Source organism: Salmo salar, chromosome ssa19, assembly GCF_905237065.1.
Source record: "Salmo salar chromosome ssa19, Ssal_v3.1, whole genome shotgun sequence".
In the NCBI taxonomy this organism is placed as follows: domain Eukaryota; kingdom Metazoa; phylum Chordata; class Actinopteri; order Salmoniformes; family Salmonidae; genus Salmo; species Salmo salar.
In genome coordinates this window covers 45,747,495-45,773,182 of record NC_059460.1, presented here as the reverse complement: position 1 = coordinate 45,773,182, position 25,688 = coordinate 45,747,495, and the positions used below count along the sequence as shown (strand labels likewise).

At 43.2% G+C, this 25,688-nt stretch overlaps 2 protein-coding genes across 9 annotated transcripts; both read right to left on the bottom strand.

The window, feature by feature from the left end:
* Window positions 1-4,034: 4,034 nt before the first annotated feature.
* On the bottom strand, window positions 4,035-14,987 carry LOC106578892 (MBT domain-containing protein 1). Its single transcript, XM_014158130.2, has 17 exons — window positions 14,818-14,987; window positions 13,665-13,866; window positions 13,238-13,371; window positions 12,930-13,050; window positions 12,550-12,632; window positions 12,267-12,384; window positions 11,941-12,075; window positions 11,699-11,787; window positions 11,349-11,574; window positions 11,180-11,235; window positions 10,957-11,061; window positions 10,597-10,744; window positions 10,289-10,371; window positions 9,785-10,019; window positions 8,602-8,673; window positions 5,540-5,713; window positions 4,035-4,984 (listed from the first exon to the last, which is right to left on the bottom strand). The coding sequence occupies exons 1-17, from the start codon at window positions 14,836-14,838 to the stop codon at window positions 4,863-4,865; spliced, it is 2,124 nt and encodes a 707-aa protein (XP_014013605.1). The 5' UTR covers window positions 14,839-14,987; the 3' UTR covers window positions 4,035-4,862.
* A 231-nt stretch (window positions 14,988-15,218) lies between these two features.
* tdrkh (tudor and KH domain containing) lies at window positions 15,219-25,196 on the bottom strand. Of its 8 annotated transcripts, none has more exons than XR_006760724.1 (17): window positions 25,053-25,175; window positions 24,076-24,180; window positions 23,625-23,739; window positions 22,649-22,806; window positions 22,474-22,562; window positions 21,541-21,757; window positions 21,276-21,412; window positions 21,075-21,188; window positions 20,694-20,886; window positions 20,334-20,500; window positions 19,917-20,092; window positions 19,563-19,779; window positions 19,279-19,389; window positions 19,136-19,190; window positions 16,365-17,535; window positions 16,047-16,123; window positions 15,219-15,848 (listed from the first exon to the last, which is right to left on the bottom strand). XR_006760724.1 is itself a non-coding variant. In XM_014158129.2 (16 exons), exons 3-15 carry the CDS (start codon window positions 23,696-23,698, stop codon window positions 16,068-16,070), a joined length of 1,764 nt encoding a protein of 587 aa, XP_014013604.1. In that variant the 5' UTR covers window positions 23,699-23,739; window positions 24,076-24,180; window positions 25,053-25,175; the 3' UTR covers window positions 15,219-15,848; window positions 16,047-16,067. The 8 variants fall into 8 exon arrangements, 2 of the variants coding, with proteins under 2 accessions (XP_014013604.1, XP_014013603.1); XR_006760725.1 differs by having other exon boundaries at window positions 24,076-24,118; window positions 25,053-25,169; XR_001322541.2 differs by lacking the exon at window positions 23,625-23,739 and having other exon boundaries at window positions 24,076-24,118; window positions 25,053-25,196.
* Window positions 25,197-25,688: the final 492 nt, after the last annotated feature.

Below are 25,688 nucleotides of genomic sequence, written 5' to 3'. Positions count from 1 at the left end.
CAAACATGTGACTTTATGTCAGATTGTTGTGTCTTATGCAGAGAACCGTGTGCAGTGCATTTAAAAAGTGCCATGTTGAATTGCAAAATGTGTGTAAAGCAGAAAATGTGTTGACTTTTGGAGACTTGAGAAGAGGTTTTGCTCTCTGTGTGTCAGTTTAAATAATTGTGCTGTGCATGTCATTTTAGTGTGTTAGCAATTGGAAAAAACTAATTTCCTGTGGTGTTTAAACCAAAGGAGGCTGGTGGGAGGAGCTATAGGAGGACAGGCTCATTGTAATAATGGCTGAAATGGAATACACGGAACAGAGTCAAACGTGGTTTTCATGTGTTTAATGTGTTGGAATAAACAGAACGGTATCAATTACTATAGTTTCTCCCACCAGCCTCCTCTGGTTCAAACAGCATAGAGGTGAAGTAACCTATAGAACTACAAAGACAGATAAAAAATAAAAAAAATAAAAAATCGGCATTGACAAATATGGTAATTTATAAGTATCATTTTAATCAGCGTAAAAAAATGTGTTTCTTACAAAAATTGTTAACAGATACCTTTTCACAGCCATGCGGAAACAGTTTGCAATACTTGGAAACAAAAGACAAAAATAATACAACCAATATTATGTCCCCAAACATTTGGTTTATTTACAAATTCAAGGTATTGTCTATCAAACCTCAATCACAGCACAAAATGACCAGAAGAAAGAACGGAAACCTCATGTATCTAGATAGAGATGTACAAACCACATTGCAACCAAATTTCTACCACAAGGGTGTGTTAATAATTTCAATATTATACATTTTTAACAAATCATTGTTATTTGTATCCAAAATAAAACACCAAAACATAACTTAAGCCCCTCCATTCATAATTACAGTTAATGAGAATTATTTCCCCAATAAAATAACTAATAATCACTTTATCAAATATATATGTAGCACCATGATATATAACGGTTGAATATAGAGGGGTTGTCACATACAAAAAGAGACCCGTGTTAGTATTCAAAGAACAAACAGACACATTCTAGATTGACTCACCGCCCCCTACTTCCACTAGACATTTAAGATACGAAAGGTTTGGATAGGTGTAAGCAATATGCCTCAAAATGCCAATAAGCCTATCAAAAGGGCAAAATGGAGCTAGTACCATCTTTCTCATACCCATCCAATCCTTTCGGATCTATAGGATACGTAAGGTTAGTGGCAGGGGTCGATTTAGAGTGAGCGGTAGGACAACCAAAGACCATAACAGCAAAACAAGCTCAGTGTTGATCCACAGAAAGACCTTACAATTTTGCATGCACTAACTCGATTGATCCGGTCCCAAATCAGCCCCTCCCTCTACACACTTCCTGAATCGCCCATTGTATATCTGAACAAATAGGTGTGAGCCTATAATGGCATCCTGTTCTTTCAGGTCTCTAAGGGGGGATTCAGAGGTGTTGATTTTGGATTGGGCATCTCGGTGACATTGGGATATTTCTAAGAATAAAGAGTCATAGTATCACTGAAAAAGAAACCGCTCTCTCCAAAATGTGATTGTGCATTACGAATTATTTGGGTTATTTGGAAGGTAGCAGCAAAGTTAGTCTATAAACAGTTGTGTCTTTTTGTTTTTCTAAGATACGTAATTTGATCAGTTAATTGGTTAAGATTACCACAATCCTTTAACGCTTTCTTCATTCTCATCTAGTTAGTCATAGTCTGTGCCAGATCTGATTTCTTGAGGTTAACAAAAACCAAATCCTGAACTCCAAACCTTTTCCACATAAGAGGATAGTGACACACTACATTTAATTATTCTGCTGGACATTGTATATAACCTTAATTAATATTAACAATTCAATCTAAAATCCAGAGAGAGGAAACGGTAGAAACTATTGATCGTACATCCTTTGGAAAAGGAACTACACATGGAAACAATAATTGGGGGTAAAACCTAGCTACACAAAGCATGGCGTCAAACTGAACACTGATCAAGGGGTTCTCAATGCATTGTTAAATCATTAGAACATGAAGGGTTTATGTAAAATACCTCACCAAATCAACAGAACAATAATTATTGAATACAAGAAACCATATAAAAAACGGGAGAAATCAACATTCAGACATGGACAAGAAGAAACATTAATTTGTGAGCAAGTTATTCCATTAAGACTTTCCTTTGAATAACTTTATGCAATGTCATTCTGTTTAATTTTGACTGTAATGCACTTTGCTTGACCCTTGCAGCCAAGAAAACACCGTAGAGAAAAATGCAAACATTTCCTGAGAAGTTAATTGTCAACCTTACTGGTATAGAAAGAGAGATTCTAGGTAATTTCCCATCCACTGCAACAATAACTGAGCTAGATCAACTTTTCTGTACTATTCTATTTATACATAGTGGGTTCAAATGACATCTATTATATTCTGTTTATAGACCATAGTTCACATAGTTGCCATAGTTAAGCAATAGAATGTAGGTCAATTGAAGCCAGTAAAATATATTGCATGTACCTTAATATCACTTCAGGGTGTTGTAATTCAGCGATCTGACATAGCAAAATACAGAAAACATTATTGCATATTATTCCATTTCGAGGACTACCTCAAAATGTGCTGTTACAAATATCTGTGTTCGGTGTCTAGTCAAACATATGAGGATATCATTATTTTTATTTGCATATGGTATATCAAGTTGCCCAAACCGGCATCTAGGATTAGAGACAGGTTATGATGTCACCATGACCCCCAACCCTGTCTCTATTTGACTGCCAAGCTCATCAGGAGGTAGTACAACAATATAACATATCACTGCGAGGGAAGAGAGGAAGTCTAGATATAATTGTCACCACTCACTACCAGCTGCAATGCACAAGCAGATTCAGGAAGTCGGGAGGATCTCCAACCAATCAGGAATCTAGCAAAAATGTATGCGGTCTAATTGGTGAATAAAGAAGCCAATGGGAAAGGTTTTCTCCTGCTATAGCCTACTCCAATCAGATCCCATTGGTTTTGTGAACGTACACTTACAAAGGCTATCAACAAAGCAATGTTTAATAAATGGAGACATTAACACCGACAAAGTTGTCATCCAGTGGCTCAGTTGAATACTTAACCAGTACACATCCATTTGGCTCTGAAATAAAGAATGACCCATAAACAAGAGGGGGGGATCCCTAACCAAACGGTTTTGCAAACCTTGATGTCATTCTTGACATGTAGTCTACATTGTTTTATTTCTGATTGACATCATTTTAGGATTAAACTTTGCTCGATTGATAGAAATTCTCTCTCTTTTAAGAGACAGATTTATGAAGAGTTTGCACTTGTTTTCTTAGAAGAAAATAGGTTATGACAAGGAATAAGACATTATGGTTGAGTCTAATAACGAGTATCTAATGTGGTTTAGCTTTGTTTCTGGAGTTGTTTCCCTAGTAAAAAAAACAGATGCAAACACTAGATAAGTCTGGTCTTTCTATTCTAAAGCTGCTGACATGCTAGAGGTAAGGATGGTTTCAACAAGCCAAAGAGACTGGCTGTTTGTTCCTGTAGTGCAATCTGTGACCGTGTTTATCTAGTGTATCCCAATACACACACTAGCATACTACATAGTATGCATAGCCAATACTAAGTAGTATGTCAGTTAGACTAGATGGGGTTTGTGCCCCAATAGGTTAAGAGATTCAGTCCTTTCACAAGGTTTCAAAACCCACTCAGGCCAAATCACAATCCTTATTATCGATATTGAATAGGTCTCGTCTATGAATATGTATCCTTATTATAATATCCACACCACTCCCCCAAAGAGCTGTTGATAACAAATCAGCATTTAAGACAAAATAACAACCCTCCAATTTAAAAGTACAAAAACTAACAAAAACAGAAACTCTACCAAAACTTCAAGTACTATTAGCAAATCAAAGCAAGTCCACCTGGCAAAACTGTTGGGAAAACAATTCCTGTTTTATACAGCTCTTTCTTTCCCTCCCTCCCTCCCTCCCTCCCTCCCTCCCTCCCTCCCTCCCTCCCTCCCTCCCTCCCTCCCTCCCTCGCTCGCTCGCTTTCAAGACCGCGTGAAATAAAATCCCTCCCAAGACCAAGTGAAATTCAATCCCTCCTTCCTTAGCTCTCTTACCTGAAAGAAATAAACCAAGACCTATATATCTGTCACAGTTAGTGCAGGTGTCTGTGTGTGTGTCCCCGAGTTGTGTCAGAGGTCCTGCCTGGCCTACGGCAGGGTGGTGGGAGAGACAGAGTACCCAGAGAACAGGCTTCTGTTGTGGGCATCCAGAGCTCCAAGGCCCCCTGCCTAGATGCATTTATGGAGGAAGACAGAAAGCCATGGTCGTATCCAATCATTCAGGGATGTGGGATTCTGATCAGGTTGTCCAGGTATCATAGCCCTCTTCTGGGCCAGTGGCTTTAGGAAGTGTCCAGTTACCCGTTGTTTATATGGTATGTCGGTCTGACTGAATGAGTGACTGTCCATCAGGGCTCCAGGGTTTGATGTTGTAGCTTCTCAGAAGTGTTCTTCTCCCCTGGATGGTTTTGGGGAGACCTAAGTAGCTCCCTGTCTTGATTTTGTGGAGTAAGGGTTTGGGTTTCAGGGCATGTAGTCACTTAGTGTTTTTGGGGTACCAAGTCCCCCAGCAGTATTCTCCCCTAATTGCAGTGTTAGAGGCCATATTTTCTGGATGAGGTTTTTTAGAGCTCTCCATGCTCCCTGCCCTGTTGCTCTTGTCTTGGTTTAGGGATGTGTCTTGTCCTAGTTGGGGGTTGTAGGCAGTGTCTCTCTGGATGTTGGATTTCAGGGGTTTCTATTGTCCGGCTCCCCATACCCTTCCAGGCTTAGCCCCCGATCCCCTGTCCCCCCTGTCAACAGGGCTCCTGTTTGATGTAGTAGCTGCCAGAGCCGTTGCTCTCCTGGTCTGAGACGCCCTGGGAGAAGGTGAACTCATCCACCTCAGCCTGTTCCTCCTTAAGACGTAATAGAGACTCTAGGGTGAGGGAGAGAGAGGGGGAGTTAGCAAAATAGAGGGTTACATAATTTTGAAAGAAACTGTCAAAACCCTGTCCAGCATACCAAGACAGATAATAAATGTTTAACACCAAGACAGAACAAAATAGCTAAACAACCATTATATTTTTATTTATTATTTATCTTCGGGGGTAAACAACCATTTTTAGTCACAAAACGTTTTTCAGCACAGGAACAGCTATCCTTGTTAATACCTAGCCCTCCATCTGAGCCTGTAGTTCCTGTAATGAAACCAGACTTCTACAGTATATCACCACTTTTCCTCCTTCCTGCAGACGTCCTGCTCACCTACTATGCATCATGAGGTGAGAGGAGAAATTGCCATTTCTCACATTAGTACTTTAACTTCAATAACATGACACAGAAACAGGTGAATAGAACTTGCTTTCATGATGGTGTATCCAACACACTGCGATCGCCCAGCAGGGTCAGCACCTACAGTGGCTGAGGACTGAGCCCTGTTAGTCCCTCTGTCTGTGTGGAGGTCTCAGTGGTTATTTATTGGTAGTGTTACCTGGTTTGTGGGTGTGATGGTGGTGGTGGTAGTGGTGGTGGGTGCGGGACCGGGGGGCCAGAGTGGGGGCCTGGCTGGAGTAAGGGGGCGGACTCTGCTCTTCGTCCTCCCCTGATAGGCTCCTCCTCCTGCCTGCCTGACTGAAGAGCCGACGACCAACCGGAACCTTCCGCTCTAGACACCAAGTTAGACTCAGGTAAGCTGCTAAGGGTGCTTTCAGGTTGCTACCGTTCCCAACAGTGTTCATTTGAATGTTCGGTTGCATAGGGTTACTTTATATGTATTTTGAATAATAAAATAAATGCTAACTTATTAATTAATTATAGATCCTATTGAGTGTGTATATAAAGGTAAATGACCTAGATAATCACATGATTTAATGAATTATAAAGCATGTACAGTTTAAGTGGGAAGTTTACATACACCATAGCCAAATACATTTAAACTCAGTTTTTCACAATTCCTGACATTTAATCCTGGTAAGAATTCCCTGTCTTAGGGAAGTTAGGATCACCACTTTATTTTAAGAATGTGAAATGTCAGAATAATAGTAGAGAATGATTTATTTCAGCTTTTATTTCTTTCATCACATTCCCAGTGGGTCAGATGTTAACATACACTCAATTAGTATTTGGTAGCATTGCCTTTAAATTGTTTAACTTGGGTCTAACGTTTCGGGTAGCCTTCCACAAGCTTCCCACAATAAATTGGGTGAATTGTGGCCCATTCCTCCTGACAGAGCTGGTGTAACTGAGTCAGGTTTGTAGGCCTTCTTGCTCGCACACGCTTTTTCAGTTTTGCCCACAAATTTTCTATAGGATTGAGGTCAGGGCTTTGTGATGGCCACTCCAATACCTAGACTTGGTTGTCCTTAAGCAATTTTGTCACAACTTTGGAAGTATGCTTGGGGTCAATGTCCATTTGGAAGACCCATTTGCAACCAAGCTTTAACTTCCTGATTGATGTCTTGCGATGTTGCTTCAATATATCCACATAATTATCCTGCCTCATGATGCCATCTATTTTGTGAAGTGCACCAGTCCCTCCTGCAGCAAAGCACCCCCACAACATGATGCTGCCACCCCCGTGCTTCACAGTTGGGATGGTGTTCTTCGGCTTGCAAGCATCCCCCTTTTTCCTTCAAACATAACGATGGTCATTATGGCCAAACAGTTCTATTTTTGTTTCATCAGACCAGAGGACATTTATCCAAAAAGTACGATCTTTGTCCCCATGTGCAGTTTCAAACCATAGTCTGGCTTTTTTTTATAATGGTTTTGGAGCAGTTGCTTCTTCCTTGCTGAGCGGCCTTTCAGGTTATGTCGATATAGGACTCGTTTTACTGTGGATGTAGATACTTTTGTACCCGTTTCCTCCAGCATCTTCACAAGGTCCGTTGCTGTTGTTCTGGAATTGATTTGCACTTTTCGAACCAAAGTACATTAATCTCTAGGAGACAGAACGCGTCTCCTTCCTGAGCGGTATGACGGCTGCGTGGTACCATGGTGTTTATACTTGCGTACTATTGTTCGTATAGATGAACGTGGTACCTTCAGGCGTTTGGAAATTGCTCCCAAGGATGAACCAGACTTGTGGAGGTCTACCATTTATTTTCTGAGGTCTTGGCTGATTTCTTTTGATTTTCCCATGATGTCAAGCAAAGAGGCACTGAGTTTGAAGGTAGGCCTTGAAATACATCCACAGGTACACCTCCAATTGACTCAAATTATGTCAATTAGCCTTTCAGAAGCTTCTAAAGCCATGCCATCATTTTCTGGAATTTCCCAAGCTGTTTAAAGGCACAGTCAACTTAGTGTATGTAAACCTCTGACACACTGGAATTGTGATACAGTGAATTAAAAGTGAAATAATCTGTCTGTAAACAATTGTTGGAAAAATGACTTGTGTCATGTACACAGTAGATATCCTAACTGACTTGCCAAAACTATAGTTTGTTAACAAGAAATTTGTGGAGTGATTGAAAAACGAGTTTTAATGACTCCAACCTAAGTGTATGTAAACTTCCGACTTCAACTGTACATATTCAAGTTATTTTATTCTGTTGAAATAGGATATTTCAAAAACCCCAATCATGTTTCAAACGGTTCAGAAGAATGACCTCTGATCCATTGTGAAATGTTCTAAAACATTGAATACACCCAAGGTAAGCCAGACTCAAGTAAACCAGCTAGCGTTGGTGTGTGACCACATGTCTGCACATAGCCCTGCTAAACCACTTCCTAAGACGTGAAACAAGCTGTGCTTGGAACATAGAGGTACACGGATGGCTCTAGAGGGATAGAACCAGTTTCACCATGGACATTGCCATCGAGGCCTTCCACCATTTTAAAGTGGTCAACTGGGTGGGGATTCCTATGGGTTGGGAGTGATCAGCCAAATATTTAGGCTTTAAGCTATATCACTGCCATTTAGTGGCCACAAATGAATAACACAGAAGAAGACTCCAGCACAGCAGGGGACGATAAATCAACAATATTATCTTTATGCTTTTTCAAACAAAACAGAAGAACATTCACTACTTTAAAATGGAGAGAGCCCCAATGGCACTGCCCATGTTGTCACGGACACCATAATGGTACAGATTTAAAAATAGGACATATCTTTCTCTCTATGGTTTGGACCATCACACCCAGAGTTACAACACCCTCGCCACCTTTTTGGCCCTCACCCAGAGTACCACAGCTTCCTGTCATGGGACTCATGCCAACCAATCAGATCTCAAGGAACAGACAAGAAAGAAAAAACTAAACATTAACATAAATTCTAAGCTAGATAGATTTCCCCCCACTAGAGTGTGGAACAGTGGAGGCTGGTGGGAGGCGCTTAGGGAGGACAGAGTCATTGCAATGGCTGGAATGGAATCAATGGAACAGTATCAAACACACGGAAACCACGTTTGACTCCGTTGCACTGAATCCATTCCAGCCATTATTACAATGAGCCCATCCTCCTATAGATCCTCCCACCAGCCTCCACTGGTGTGGACCAACGAAAGGAGGGAAAGAGGGAAGCAAGTGATGATGAAAGAGAAGAGAACTCACTTTTCTTTTGTCCTTTGTATTGTTGGGCTTTCTTCTTGTGCTTAGGTACAGCTGCTGGGATTTCTCTGGCCACTGAAATGACAGAAAATAGAGGAGAGAATAAACAGTGGCCTATTGTTTTACACAAATGTACATTTCTACCTGTTAGTTTGGGACTCCAATCGCATGTTATCAAGTAATTGGTCACGTATTAGCTGGAACTTAATCCAATCCATGAATGAGAGCCTAAGTGGTAGTTGTTTGGTTTATGATTGTGCATGTTGGTGTGTTACATGTTGGTGTGTTACATGTTGGTGTGTTAGTGTGTTACATGTTGGTGTGTTACATGTTGGTGTGTTACGTGTTGGTGTGTTACATGTTGGTGTGTTACGTGTTGGTGTGTTACATGTTGGTGTGTTACATGTTGGTGTGTTAGTGTGTTACATGTTGGTGTGTTAGTGTGTTACATGTTGGTGTGTTACATGTTGGTGTGTTACATGTTGGTGTGTTACATGTTGGTGTGTTACATGTTGGTGTGTTACATGTTGGTGTGTTAGTGTGTTACATGTTGGTGTGTTACATGTTGGTGTGTTACATGTTGGTGTGTTACATGTTGGTGTGTTACATGTTGGTGTGTTTGTGTGTTACATGTTGGTGTGTTTGTGTGTTACATGTTGGTGTGTTTGTGTGTTACATGTTGGTGTGTTTGTGTGTTACATGTTGGTGTGTTACATGTTGGTGTGTTACATGTTGGTGTGTTACATGTTGGTGTGTTACATGTTGGTGTGTTAGTGTGTTACATGTTGGTGTGTTAGTGTGTTACATATTGGTGTGTTACATGTTGGTGTGTTAGTGTGTTACATGTTGGTGTGTTAGTGTGTTACATATTGGTGTGTTAGTGTGTTACATATTGGTGTGTTACATGTTGGTGTGTTACATGTTGGTGTGTTAGTGTGTTACATGTTAGTGTGTAACATGTTGGTGTGTTAGTGTGTTACATGTTGGTGTGTTAGTGTGTTACATGTTAGTGTGTTACATGTTGGTGTGTTAGTGTGTTACATGTTAGTGTGTTACATGTTGGTGTGTTAGTGTGTTACATGTTGGTGTGTTAGTGTGTTACATGTTGGTGTGTTAGTGTGTTACATGTTAGTGTGTTACATGTTAATGTGTTACATTTGGGTAGAACTGTGGTGTTTGATCTCACTCTGTGCGGCGGGGGGCTGTAGCTGGTAGCCGGTCAGCTGACACCAGCCCACGGGGTAGAGGTCAGACGACTGACAGTCCACCCATTGGTCGTACTCGTCCTCCCAGCCGTCAAAGTGGATGCGCAACAGGCGGTGGACGATCCGAGTCACCGTGGCAACACACACCAACCTGGGCTCCATCAGGTCCACGGCCTCCAGCTTCATACCCTGACGGAACCCGTGGTTTGGAACATCCTGGGCAGGGGCAACAAGATGGCGGAGGCAAATACGAGAGACATTTTAGGTTCGTGGTCAATAGTGTTTTTTCCATAATTTTCGAAAAATGTCTTACATCAAACATGTATGTAAGCGAAAAATAGATAAATAATTTGCCTTGTAGGTAATGCCTGCTTGTAGTCGTTTTTATTTGAAGGATAATTTTCGTGTGATCATAGAAAGACAGAACTACAGGACTGCGCTAACCAACAAAACAACACAGCCACGATGTCAGGAATCAGTCCTACCTTGTTAAAGAGCTTCACAGGAGCGGCTATTGAACTTGTTTCTCTGAGGTAGTCAAACCATTTAAATGGCAGTTTAGTGTACCCTGTGGGGCAGAGTCAGTGGTAAGGCTGGGTTAACACACAACCCTTGACCAGAGAGGCCAAAGAGGAAGAGGAACAAGAGCTACCTTCAACAATTGGGACAAAGAGATACTATCTCAATGAGACTATCCTTAATTAAATAAACAACGGTTTAAAAAAAAATACCTGAGTGAGGGAATCTTGCAGTCTGTAAAAGAAGGAAAAGAAAGATGGGGTAAGAAGTGTACCTCTAGGGTGTGTGAGTTCGATGTTGTTGATTTCACAGAAGCCGGCAGGGAAGATGGAGGGAGAGGTGGAGTGGTAGCAGAACCAGTCTGAGCCGTTCGTCACCTCCGACCCGTCGACGCCGATCATGAGGTACCCGTCTGCCAACACCTGAAACAGACAGCAAACATCAATCTAAGATGTATACAACTCAAAACCTTAACAGGTGACCGGGGGCCGAAGGTAAGTAGAGGGAAACCCCAATCCAGGGGAGCCAACAGCGGAGTAGTATGACCCTTGAATTTTACCATGGAAACGACCCAAACTGTTGCCATGCCTTTATTACAGTATCTACACAGAAAGTGGAGAAGTGAGACAGTTACCTTTCTTACAGTGGCTACACTTATAGCTGAGAGGTTTAGAGGGTCGATGGCCTCTAGTTTCATCCTGTCCCTGAACCATTCACCACTCTGGTCCACGTCTTTCACCTGAGGAGATATCACAGATTCATTCATCATTCTGGATACGTACATTGGAAAATATCCATACAAACCACAGAGGCACAAAGACTTGGGTCATTGTAAACACGTGGTGTATTTACATTACCTTGGCAAACAGCTGGGCGGGGGCGTCCATTTGACCATCGATTTTCTTTGACACATCTGGGAAACAAACATTGTCAGCAGAGTCCGAAAACAAACACATTGGACTAACTACCTATCTAGGCCTAACTCACTAACAAATGAACTACCCAAAACCAACTAACTTGACTGACCGGATCGTTTGAAGCGGTGTCCGATGCTCCGGGACCATCCGATGGAGTGTATGAGCGGGGAGTACATGTGACACCAGAAGTCGTCAGAGCCCTCCTCGTAGACGAGCCTCAGCCGCCCCCCAATCACCTGCTCCACCAGAGCCACCCGTGTCCGGCACAGGTGGCTCTTATCCACCACCTCCACACGCATCAGCTTCTTAAAGGGGAACTGCATGTTCTCATGGACCTGGGTAGAGAGGGGGGAATGAAAGGAAGCACTAAGAGTAGGTGCTTTTAGAGAACTAGGTAGAGTTTAAGCCATCGTCCTTACCAGTGTTTACGTCTTGCAGCTCAAAATTATGAAATCTTACCTTGGTGGCAAAGTCCGGTGGTAGTGTTTTGGCTCCAGTGAGACGCTTCACAAGGAAAGCTTTCCAGTTAGAGTACTTTAGCTGTATCGCTGAGAGAGAAACCAAAAACATAATCCATCATCAGTCATTCAATCTGTTTTCTATCTTCTGTTAAGATCAAGGCATGTTAAAAGGCATGTTAAAAAAGGCATGTTAAAAAGGAAAGCGTGTTACTATGATCATGATTATGGAGTGATGTTTACATTTGGGAGGTACGAGCGGTTTCCCGCTGGATGCGCACCACCCTACGTGGTGAATCTCTGGAACACAGAGGTTGCACCAGAAGTCCCTGCTGGTGTCGTTGTCAAAACCCTCGTACCGCAGCAGAGCCTTGAACCCTGGGGAAGAGAACACAAATAGAAAGAGCCTTTCATGGGACATCTTTACAACCCCATTACTGTGCATTCTTCTAAGAAATATTAAGAATAGTCTGCTCATTATGGCAAACAAAATAAAAAATACTTTTAAAATGTTAAAAATTGTTTGGTTACACAGATAAAATTCCCCAAGTGGTTAGATGTGTTCTTACCTGACAGTTTGACGATCCCTGCTACCCAGTAGACTTTAGTAGAGAGGTTAGTATCAGAGTTGAGCACCTCCACCCTCACTCCTTCAGCTAGGTCTCCCCAGCACGTACCCATAGGGACCTGAGACACCGAAAAATAATGAAATGTAACATAAGTTCATAATATATGCCACAAGGTACAATTGTGTTGATCAAAACAAGGTGGATTTACAGATATATAACCTTAGTATCTGCAATAGACTTCAATACAGGACAATTTGAATGCCTAGCTGTTGTTTAAACGTACGTGCTTGAAGCAGCTGACTGGTGCTCCAACCAAGTTATTGCTACAGATGTACCGCCCCCAGTCAAAGCCTTCAACAGGAACCACTGTAGGGGAGAAGGAACAAGGTCAACATCACCTTCACTATACTGGGTCAGGACAGAGAATGTGTGTTCTTATGACTAAAACCATCTTCCATTCAAGGCCATTATTCTGCATGACAACAATATGAGAGATTGTGTGTTCTGTCTACAATATAATATATGCCATTTAGCAGAAGCTTTTAACCAAAGCGACTTAGTCATGCATGCATACATTTTACATATAGACGGTCCCGGGAATCGAACTCACTATCCTGGCTTTGAAGCGCCATGCTCTACAAACTGAACTACAGGTGGACTCGCCTGCTTTCGACTTAGCCTGGTTCTGTTGTTGTTGACTTGCTTGGTACTGGGCGTAAGCTGCCAACTTTGCCATGAGAGGCTGTTTCTGTAAGACCTTGGCCTTTTTCGTAGGTGGTTTACCCTTCAGTAACAAGCACAAAACATTAACAGTGAGATTAGATTGAAGAAACAAAAGAACAAAATATGCCCACACTTTTTACTGGTTATGTTCTCTTGCATTTCCAAAGGAAATAGAAGAAGATGTTCTAATTCTACTATCTGGCTACAACAAATAACATACAGAACATAGTATGGGATTATATGGTTACCTGGAGTCTAGCCAAGATGCTGGCTTTCTTAGAGTTGGAGGAGTAACTTCTAGAGCAGGAGACGCTGCAGAAGCGTTTAGTTTTGGAGTAGAAGGCGTCTCGCACTCCGACCATCCCACACATCTCACACGTGGCTGGAAAACAAGGAAACACAAACATTTCCTGGAAACTCAGAATAAAGCAGGAAATTCCAATTCATTCAAAGCAATGTATTCTTCTTTCATTAGTTATTTTTCTCAACTATATTGTATGAAATGACAGGATAGCTATGACAGTAGCAGGCCGGGATCTATGTCAATCACAGACAGCCACTTAATTCACGTGCTCAACCGGTTTTGTGCAATCACCCCAGAGACACTGACTGACCCATAGGATTCTTAACTGATTTATATCTATGGATTCTATATCAATATTTCCCTGTACTGACCCATGCCGGTCTTGCCGTCGGGATAGGTGTAGACCTGTCCATTGTTTTTGATGATGGGCAGGCTGGCGGGGATGGATGGCACCTCGTCCTCACTGTCCTCTGAGCTGGAGCTACTGGTGCTCTCCTCACTGCAGCTGTCGTACCGGTCAAACATCCCAAACGAGTCCTGGCGCTTACGCTCCGAACGCGGGGTGCGTTCAGCCTGGAAGGAGCAGAGAGAGGGAACGCATGACGCCTACTGACACCAATTCTACAGTGAGAGGGATATAATATAATTTCTTATTGACAATTGTTTTTCTTTCAACAAGTGAATAATCACAACTTAAATAACATGTTTTATTATGGCATATTAGTCCTAATAGAAGATCGGTATACTTGGAAACCGTGTACGGTAAACAATGTGATACAACAGCCACACTGATATGTAGCAGATAAAACTACCATGGCTAGGCATATGTACATGGCTACAGACAATGAGATGAGAAACATCCATACCAATACAGTTACTAGCATCGGATAACAAAATTTAACTGAGCAATAACTGAGTCTTACATATATATAAAATATAATACCAGTTTCCTTGCTATATAATCACAAAGCCGCCTAAAAGTGTTCATTTATTTACCATCACTGCACATGATAGTAGCTGGTAGCTAACGCTAGCTTGCTAACTTAGCTGTCTGGAGAAACACCTCCAGCTAAACGATCCTTTCTCCATCTTATTCGCACTAACGTTACTGGCTAGCTATTAATGTTATCGTTAACACTTAGCTAGCTAACATTGTTAAAACGGATTGTACAGAATGAATGTGAGAGACATGGGCTGGGCCTTAGCTAGCAAACCTGTTTTTCCAGTTTTAAGCGTTAGTTACTTGGCTAGCTGACCTAGCTACCGTCAGTTACAAGACACCGCTTGCAATAAATTATTTAAATGAGTAGCCATTTACCATGTAAAAACCGAATAAAGTATCCACATATTCACTTTCCAATAAAATAAGGGCTGTTGGATATTGCTATTTTGTAGTTTAGGGGATTCAATCAGCTGTTACTACAATCCGATAACGAAAGGGGAGCGCTAGCTAAGGCTAAAGTTAGCAAGCTTGCTACACAACAAATCGGATACGGACGGACCACATCACGAACATTAACTCACCAAATCCCTTGTGTTCTCCATCAGCCCTTCATATAGTTCGAGTATTTTATTGGCTCAATTAGAATAGTAAACCCCCCAAAGTAGGGGGTTTAATAGCTTGAAAAAGCTAAACTCAGAGCCCCGAAAGGAACTCAAGCAGGATAGTATCAACAAAAATACCATGTATCAAATGAGCATGCGCGATCAGAACCCACTTTGATGTGATTGGTCAGTGCTGAACGACAAGACACAGAAACAAAACAAAGTGTACATAATGAAAGTAGGGTTGACTAAATATATTAGTAAATGACAATTTTCGATAGTAAAAGTAAAAAGATCAAAGTGACCTGCCAAAATGTTCGTAGTCAAAAAGACAAGGCACAGCTATACTTTGAATTCAAATCAGCAAAGCATTTGACATATTTAAGTGTAATATATCTTTATTCTCACAACATAAAACTGAAGTACAATATTACAGAGGCTTACATTTGAATATACAGATTGATTTTGTTCTAACAGCCACAATCACCTAATATAGGGCTCGAATGGCTCATATCACAGTGCTTTATCTTAAACAATACTGGCATTAGGCTTCTTTTTCTCCATCTCGTCTCCTCAGCAACTTAAACAATAAACACATAGCAGCACAAGGCATAACTGCATGAAAGGCATAAGGGAATTACCAAAAATCAACCCGTATTGGGGAAAGACAACAGTTCAATGAAATTGGCTGGGAGAACTGCTGCACAGTCTGCATTCCAAATCGACCTCTAACCATTCCAGTAGATCAGTAGTGATCGGATAGGTTCAGACCACATGGTAAGTGGTTCACCTTGCCCACTGAGGTTATGCAAAAATTGTTATCATCCAATTGTTTCAAATAAACATAAAATGCCAAGGAGTATGGGGCTAATGGTCCATTTGGGATTCAGCATTAGTCAAGTAAGGCTTCTTGAAGAGGGTGAGGGGGGTTGGTGACGTGGGGGTGGGGGTTGGTGTCCACTTCATAACATGGAGTTGATGCAGAGTGGATGGTCAGTGCTGAAATAAATCTAAGGTGAGAGGGAAAAAAAAAAAAGTTAGTGGGATGTGTCTTGCACTATACACTTCCAATATTAATAGACATGTTAACAAAAAGTGAATCGTTTTGAATTTGTATCCATTCATCATTCAAATAAATAGATAAATTACATCAGCGCATATCTAACAAAAACATTACACTACAAAAACCAGGGAAGGGTATACGGAACTTGACATGTCTGTCTTTGGTCTCAGACAAACTCGTCCTCTAGAACATCATCAACACTTCCTGAGATTGAGGCCACTTCTGTAACAAAAATATAAAAAGACGCATTAGGTTAAGTAATAAATAAGCATCGTCATTCTGGCTTCAAATTTAATTCACCACCACATCAGTGAATTGTCCAGAATGTTCCACGCGACCCCTGATGAACGACAGGAAGTGCCTTGGTGATTCAGAGGAGTGACACAGGCCCAAAGACACAATAGCCATGTGACAAATCAACCCTCGTTGTGAAAAGTGGAGTCCCTCTGAAATTCAGCTTTACCTGTTTGGGATAGACTCCTTCATAGGTCATAATTCCTGAGGGCTCACTCTGTCATTTGCTTCAGTGCAGTTGGGCTCCTCGTTGAATTGCTCTGAGGTTTGCAGACCACTCCTCTGATGCGGTGGCCGCTCAGCAATACCCAATCTTCCACTCTCCGTCCTAACCTCCTCTGGTGAAAGGAATCCCGCTGAGGGTTCGTTCCTGTGTTCAGACCCTGCCTCCTTCCCAAGTGGACTCTTCACTTCCTCCATCTCATGTTCGTCCAGTCGGTTTCTCTGTTCCTCAGTCTTCTCATTCATTCCAGCTTGGCTTTCCAGGGTATTCATGTCCATTGCCTCCTCAGAGAGGTGGAATTGTAGTCTTGTTGCTTTCCTCTTCCTCTGTGGGTTGCCACCATCAACATTAGGGTAGGATACAGCCTGACCCTTCACCCAAGCAGGCGCCACTGACCCTATATAGATAATATCACTCCCACTGCTACTGAAACTACTGCTGCCAACTACAACCACACTAGGACTTTCAGTGCCATCTTCGCCACCCCCATGCCTGCCCTCTTCCAGCCACACATGCCTCTGTGTGGAGGAGGTAGGAGTGGAACCAATGCTGATGGCCCCCTCAATTTTCTGCTCCTCGTCCACTTCCTCCTCCAGACTGTCACCTCTAGTCGACCACCAAGTTGAATTTCCCCCAGTTGTCTCCACTTCTCCGGAAGACGAGGTTATGTCACATTCCTCATCCCCGTCATAACTGGAGCCCTCCAGGAAGACGTTGTCACTCAGCGTGACCGAATCCAACACAGAGGTCACAACCTCCAGAGGCAACGAGGAAGTAGATGAAGAGGTACAGGAGGACATAGGAAGTGTGTGTGTGAGTTGCAGCTGGGGCACTGAGAAGCTGTAGAGGTTGGTGGTTCGGTTGAGTGTGTGAGAGCGCTCACCCGGGACCTGGTGGTCTGGGGAGAGGGGGTGTTCAGAGGGGCTGGGGGACTCCAGGATGTGGGAGACCAGGTCCACCAGGGCTCGCTGGGCAGGGGTGGAGTGGATCAGCCCAAAGCCAAACCCCGAGGGGCCGTCATCAACATCAGCCCGCTGCAGCTCCAGAGGGCTCAGAGAGCCTGAGAATGAGCTGGCCACACCATCAAACACCCACTCATCATTCTGATGGCCTGTAACTTAAGACGTGTCGCCAAAAGGAGTTGGTCACACTGCGAATAGAGAAAACACCTGGGGACAACGGTTTGATTTTCTAGAGCCGTGTTTAGGGCCTTGGCGGTCACGGAATTTCATCAGCCGGTGACTGTCAAGCAAATAAGTGTCAGTCTCAAGGTAATTGACATACACATTTAGCATCTCCTGGCTTCCACACAGCCTACAAGCCATTTTAAAAACTAATAAATCCATGTAATATAGCCTACACCTTCACAATACATCCATTATTATAGACATGCCTAAAGAAGCATGACATGAAGAAAATGTCTATTTCAGAAGAACAGAATAGCATACTCTTAGTTGTCCTTATGTTAGGTCCTGATGTGGCTATGCCAAATGGCTGTGGGCTACACTAGTTCATTTACCACACAAGATTTGCTTAGAATTCTGTGGCATTATTTTATAGTATGAAGAATACAATTTAACAGAGCTGAATAAAATATTAATATTTTCTCCAAACGATGAGGGAGTGTGCACATTCTGTGTTGAGCGGTTAACAAAGAAATAGGTATTCCTATATGCTTAAACTTAGTTAATGTAACTTTCTACAAATGTTGGGCTGTGTTTTAGTACATTGTAAGGCTGCATGAGACTAATCATGATTTGAAAGAAGTCACTTGAAAGGCATGAGCTCTGCTTTGTTTTTTGCTCAGGCTGTAACACAATCCAGTAGTCTCTCATAATTTGATAAGCACTTGCTAATGCCTTGAATTTCCTGGCGGAATCCCCCTTGGTGGCCGTAATCCACCCCCAAAAAATAAAAACATGCATTTCGCGGCCCGGCGTGACCTTCTCCCCATGTGTGCTGCACAATCCAAATTCGTCTCTCACACGGCTCTCTGTCATGTGAAAATTACTTGTCATGCACAAAATAGATATCCTAACCGACTTGCCAAAACAACAGTTTGTTAACAGGAAATTTGTGGAATGGTTGAAAATGAGTTAATGACTCCAACCTTAGAGTACGCAAACTTCCGACTTCAACTGCATCTATGCACTTAAATAGCAAATGGAGGACGCTTTCCCCGTGGATATTTTTCATGCCTGCCAGGTAGGCTATACTCCTGTTGTAAAGAAGCATGTGCTTAATATTTGGAAAGTTGATAAATAAATATAGTAGGCCTAGCCTATAGAAAGCTGATGGGGTCCTCTTTATATTAGCAGCCATCACTGTTTTTTCCTCAATTGCACAGCCTATAGAAATGTTGAGCAACATGAGCTCTCATGAAGTATTTGATTAGATTTGCAAATACATTTGCATTGATGTCACAGTGATTCGAGGGACAATAGAGTGCTGCGTACCAGGCAGTTAGTAGCCTACCAAACTTGCTAATGACCAGCAGCAGCATCAGAGCTTAGAGAAGCCTAATTACGTGTGGAATTTGACTGCCTTCATGACCGCCAAATAAACAGTCACCGCAACAGCCCTAGTCGTGTTCAATAAAGCGAATAAATGCATTGAAAAGGAACATGAAAGTAAGTTATTTCACTCAGGTAGAACATAATCCATTGAAATGTTTTTGTTGATTTACCTACTGAATGGAACCCTCAGTGTATACCCACCTGATAAGCTGATGCAGGACAGGCTTAGCTCCGACGTGGCTCCAGTCACGTCATCCTAAAAGGATGACAGTTAGAAAGTCAGTTCTGTACTTGAAATCGTCATCTCTAATTGATGGTCCCTCTCCTCTGCCTGGTGTTCTTACCAGCATCCTCTGTAGTGTTCCTGGGTCGTCCCTGTCGCCACTCCCGTTCCCATTAACCTGGCTAGGTACAGCATGGCCCAGACTCACCATCTCCCCTCCTAGATCTACAGCCTGACAGAGACACCACCAGATCAGGAAGTTCAAATGTTGACAATCATAGGGGGAGAAAAAAGTATGACAAAGAGAGAGAGAGTTAAGAGCCTGAGAGGGAAAGAAAGTGAGTGAATGAGTGATAGTTGAGACAGACATTTCCACAGACATTTCCATCCTAGTCCAGTACTGACCTTGCCCTCGGTGTTGTCGTAGAGCTGTACACTTGGCCAAGAGGAGACCTCAGAGTGGGTGTAACTGCACAGTTTGGCCAGCAGGGGTCTCCACTCGGCAACATACGTCAGGCGCTCAAAGTCGTCCAGGGCTTGGTCGCTCCACACCTCACCTACCGGGTTGACTCCAGCTAAGCTGCACTCAATGGCCTGGAATGGTAGGCTGAGAAAGTCACTTCTAGAAGGGGCACGAGAGAAGACAAAACATTAGCCAAAGAACTAAGAGCCATTAGAGAAAGCTTTCATCTATTATTTATTAAGTCCTAAATACAACGAGTGCTGGACTGTATTGTCCAGCTCTTTCTGACCCCTCACCTCATACTCCGGAGACTATCCCTGGGTAGTTCTCCATTGTCCCCAAAGTCGACATAGTAGAGGTCCACCAGTCCAGAGCCAATCATCCCCAGGACCCTGGCCCTGTTCCAGGTGCCATAGTCCCGGTACGGAGCTGCCACGATGTCCCCCACCACGATGGTCTCCACTCGCTGCTCCTGGAGGAGTAACAAGGGGCTCAACACTACAGACAATCCTATAGAAAGTGTAAAAACATTTCTCTGCAATGTAGAATAATAGAATGGTGTTTAGAGAGGACTATTTCAAGCGGGATCTAGACAGTCGTGTTCATTGGGGCACGCAACGGGAAACAAATGTGCATGTCTTATTGGACAAGACAAAATAGTCCTTTCCTGTTTTCACCTGTTTGGCATCTAAAGAACACAAGCAATGACTGACCTGCAGGGTGCCGTTGTTGTAGAAGCGGCTCATCTCGGCAGTAAGTTTGTCCAGCTGGAGGGAGCGGACCCCCAGGATCTGGATCCAGAAGTGGTGGGGGTTCTCTGACGCTGATACATACACCTCCAGGTGCTCATCTGGCTGGAAGCTCAGGTCTGGACTGGGGACTGGATGAGATATATATTTGAGAGAAAATATGAACACCACTACATAGTCTGTGTTGCAGAGAATAGGAAAACTCATTCCGCAGTCAATGATTTAGGAAAATAGCAGTGTCAATGGGAGAGCACCTGTATTCATCTCAGTATTGTACAGCCAATTGGCTACAACTATCCCAAAAGTCAGAACATCAAAACTTACTTTCAAACTTAGAAACATCTGATAGAGAGTCAGGCGACAGAAGATCATCCTCCTCTCGTGCCTCTGTAGCCAGCTGTACCGCCTCTCCTCTAGCCTGGGCAAGGGCTCCCACTGCGGTCTGGACACCATTAGCATGGACTATCCCCCCTTCCTCCATCCAGAGAGGTCGTGGAGCCTCCTCCAGCTTCAGCTCCTGTGTGGGTTTGATCTCAGTGACAACTTTATAGTGACAGTAGAGTCCATACAGCCAGATGCTCTAATACACCCCTATACAGGTTAACCATTATAGGAATGTGTTAGAGCATCAGGGTGTATGGGCCACTACATGACTACTATAGCAGGACTTCTGCAGTCCAGAAAAGTGACATGTTGGACCTTTACCTCTGACCTCTGACCCTGGGGCTCAAAGGGTCTTCGTTTCTGGCGCAGGGCCGAGGACTGGGTAATCCTCCTCCTTACAGCCTCATCCTCAAATACCTTCTCTAGGATGAGCTCCTATGAGAAGAATTAACATGACATTGTTTAAGTGTTAGGTACATAGCTGGTTATAACACTGCAGAAGATACGCATTCTTGCCCACACCTTGGCCTGTCTGACCTCCAGTCTCGTCCCTGTGACAGACACCTTGCCCTTCTCTAGGCCCCGCCCCCTCTCCCTGGGACATACGACTCTTGCTCCTGTTGTCCTGGTAATGAGCTTCAGAGACTCCCCTCCACGACCTGAAGCACAGAGCAATATAATTCAATCATTCATATGATTTATATCTATGAAACGGTGTGAAATGGAACATAAGTCTTTTAACCTACACATGGCAGTTTTCTACAGACATCTAGAAAATCCTCTTTACCTATGATGCGTCCGAAGGCGGTCTGGGGCACCTCCATGACGTCAGTGGTGGTCTCCCAGTCTGTGGCCAGGTTCTCCAGGGCACACCTGGCCAGCAGCACCTGCTGAGGTGAGCCCTGCAGCAGGAAACACACTGAATTCTGGTAACTTTGCTCCCCCTCCCCTGCCTGCGAAGACTCAGAGAGCACCCTCACGCGGGCACTGGACTTCTGCATCACCTGGATGCAGGGAGAAAGAGGGACAGGTGAGAAGAGACCCTCCACAAGGCATTACAGAATACTGTATCACACAGAGCCTGACAACAATTTGCCTGTTACGGCAATTGCTCGGCCTCTGACCGCAAGGCACTACAGAGGGTAGTGCGTACGGCCCAGTACATCACTGGGGCTAAGCTGCCTGCCATCCAGGACCTCTACACCAGGCGGTGTCAGAGGAAGGCCCTAAAAATTGTCAAAGACCCCAGCCATAGAATGTTCTCTCTACTACCGCATGGCAAGCGGTACCGGAGTGCCAAGTCTAGGACAAAAAGGCTTCTCAACAGTTTTTACCCCCAAGCCATAAGACTCCTGAACAGGTAATCAAATGGCTACCCGGACTATTTGCATTGTGTCCCCCCCCTTTACGCTGCTGTTACTCTGTTTATCATACATGCATAGTCACTTTAACTATACATTCATGTACATACTACCTCAATTAGCCTGACTAACTGGTGTTTGTATGTAGCCTGGCTACTGTATATAGCCTGTCTTTTTACTGTTGTTTTATTTCTTTACCTACCTATTGTTCACCTAATACCTTTTTTGCACTATTGGTTAGAGCCTGTAAGTAAGCATTTCACTGTAAGGTCTACACCTGTTGTATTCGGCGCATGTGACAAATAAACTGATTTGAAATAGTAAGACAGCTGGGTCAAGCGGGCTGGTAGGACACTGACCAGGTCCAGGAAGGAGGCTTGGTACTTGGTAATGTTCCTGTACACCTCCAGAGGTACTGACATCCTGGACTCGGTGTTAGCCAGCGGAGCTGTAAATAAATAAAAAAGACACCCCTTCCATAATCCATAGTGTAATAGAGAAGGTTATCTAGTACCAACGAGACACAAGACTCACGGCTGGTGCTTTTGATTTGTCGGTAGACGATGTATCCCACCGTCGCTCCTACAGAGAGCCCCGCTGCCAGAGCCACAACTTTACCAGAGCTCAGGGTGCTCTTAGGCCCCTCCCTCACTGCCTCCATCACACGCCGCGTGCCCAGGGAGAGACTCCACCTACACAAGGCATGTTACGTCAGACAACACGTCATAATTCAGAATACCTAGACAGGCACATCAGATTCCACCTGAAAAACATGTGTTAAAATCTCCTGACAGTGGCATCCATTCCCACATGACACATTCGCTGTTGGAAACTGCACATCCTGAAAGCTCCATAGAAGCCATGCAGTGAAAATGCGAGCGCACAAGCCAGTTGGCTAAATGATATTTACCGTTGAAATTTTTAAAATAAAAAGAGTTCTTCCAAAGCAAGAGAACAGGTAATAACACCATTTTCCTGGAGATAGGAATGTGAAGCTATCGCCCCGCTAGTCTGATCCCTGATGTAGACTACTGCATTCTTTCAGATCCAACCAACACACACAATAGTAACCGATGTGATTAGCCGCTGAGCACGAACACACACAAAGCACTGTTCAGCCATAGGGCAGAGAGCATAACTGCCTTTGCCTCAGCCCAGAGTGGTGGCTGCAGACAGAAGCTAACCTAGACGTGCTGTTAGCTGTGCAACAAACACCACAGTTGGGCCAGCTCAACTCCTACCATTAGAAGTAGACTACATGGGGCCCGAAACACTATACAGAAAAATATGTCCATCGTTCTAATCTTCATAACTGGTCCAGGTCCATTAATGTTAATGCGTTTGCTGCAATAGGACAGGACTGGGGAGGAGACTATACTGTAGAACTGAAAGGATTTGGAGTCGGTTTTGGGGCATACGTAACCCAACAGTGTGGTGTATATGACCCACTCAGGCCTGAGGCAGCTGTAGCGGTCCCACCATGCAGACTGAGGCGTGTGTGTCGTCTCACTGTGACAGGATGGCCCGCGGGCTGTAGTTCAGAAACACCTGGGACTGAGAGATCCCCAGGTTCCCCACGTCCATCTTGGCAACCCAAACAATGTCACTCCTCTAGAATTTGGGTTCTTTTGAGTTCACCAACAAGGAGAATTGACAGACAGGTAAGAGGTTATCAGAGAGTGGCTCATTTTACAGAAAAAATAATGTATGAGGGACCATCTAGAGCGGTAGAGACCTGCTTGCAACTGTGGAAAGGACAAAATTTGATCATAAACTCATGCTGAGCTGGACCATTGGTTGGAATTTGGCTGAATGTCAGTGACCCTGCTGTATGCAGGAAGCTAGCTTGCCTAATAAAAAAATTATTTAAAAAAATAAAAAAGACTGATGGTAATTGGTATATAGTCTGAAACAAAGCACTTACAAGCCAGAATGTTGAATAAAATTACATTTGTACTTACTCTACTGGCTCTCTGCGGGGTTGGTCCTTCAGCTGGTCAAAATCTGAGACAATATCCACAGGAAACTTTTTAGAGCACCAGTACTGATGTTGAAATGTCTATCACCTGACATGGGTAATACCATGCAAGACATTAGTATGCATGCACATCCAAATTGTGCACGTGCCTTAGGTCATGAGAAAACATCTTGAGTACCACAGAGACCGGCATATTGAAGTGGGTCCAACCTCACGGACAATCGGCAGAGTATGTTCAAATATAATTGTATTCAGAATTAAAAATAGCTAAACGTAACTTGTCTTTGTAAAATGTGCGTGACTACGCTGTACAGGCAACGGAAAGCATCGCCACTAGGTACCGCTGCAGCAATTAATTCGTAGTACTCAAATGTACTGCGTCGTGTAAAACTAACTCCGGAGCCCACAAGCGAAGATGCTAGCGTAGAGAACCTGGTTTTCCAACCAGGACGTTCAAAATAAGCAAACATTCTTTACATTTCCTATGAGACATGCTCAAGTTACATGCGGATGCAACGAATTATTTCCTTTCAGGCGGCAGTCATTCATTGCAAAGGAGAAGTCCGCAACGCTACGTTTGGAGTGCCGCACTAGGCTGCGATGCGTTCTGTGTACCACATGCGTTCAATATTTTCAACTCGTGCGTTGCTTTATGGTGCGGTGGTAAACGGAAGTACAGACACCAACTAGCTAGCTTTTAACTAGTTGAAAAGCGAAACACATGTACGGCAAATGCGGACTACACATCCGTCAAAACAAAAAACGCATATACATCGAGCAGTGACCGTTAAGAACGCAGTGTACCGACGTTCGCTAGCTAGCTTGTTCGCTCACTCAGAATGAGGTCCCAAGTCATTTGGTACAAGCGGAGTCGCAGTGACATTGTCTAGCAGCATTCGATATGTCAAACATGATCATTAAAAGCAATCAAAACTAGTGTTAGTTATCGCTGACACTTACAAAAACACCTTCTCTCGTCGTTTGACCGCTCTGCAAAAATCTTCCCCGTTCCAAATCGACGCATGGACGAACGTACGTAATGTTATTTCAAAGAACACTCAATGCTTTTGGTTAAGAATCCGAATACTGGTAATTTCAGCCAATCACAGCCGAGGTTCTCGGTTGGTCATGCTTTGGGGGAAGAGCTGTGGCCTAAAGTAACCAATCACCAATCAAATATATAAATTGTCCTCAACAACGTGAATTGATGTTGCAGAAAAAACAATGAAACAAATATATTGTACATACAGCGCACGCTGTTGCACGTGTACAGTCAGGTCCAAAATTATTGCCACCCTTGATAAAGATGATCAAAAAATACTGTATTAAATAACAAATACTGAGCTATATTGTATGCAAAAAAAAGGGGGAATTATATTATTTTATACTAATACAATTGCTCAGATAGATTTTGTTTAACAAGTGATATTTATTCTCTAATAGAAAAGTGTCAAAATTATTTTCACCCCTGTTTTCAATACCTCAACTTCCGAGAATAATGCCACTGAGCCTTTTTCCTAAATGTTTTATGAGTTGGAGAACACATTGGGAGGGATCTTGACCATTCATCCATACAGAATCTTTCCAGATCCTTGA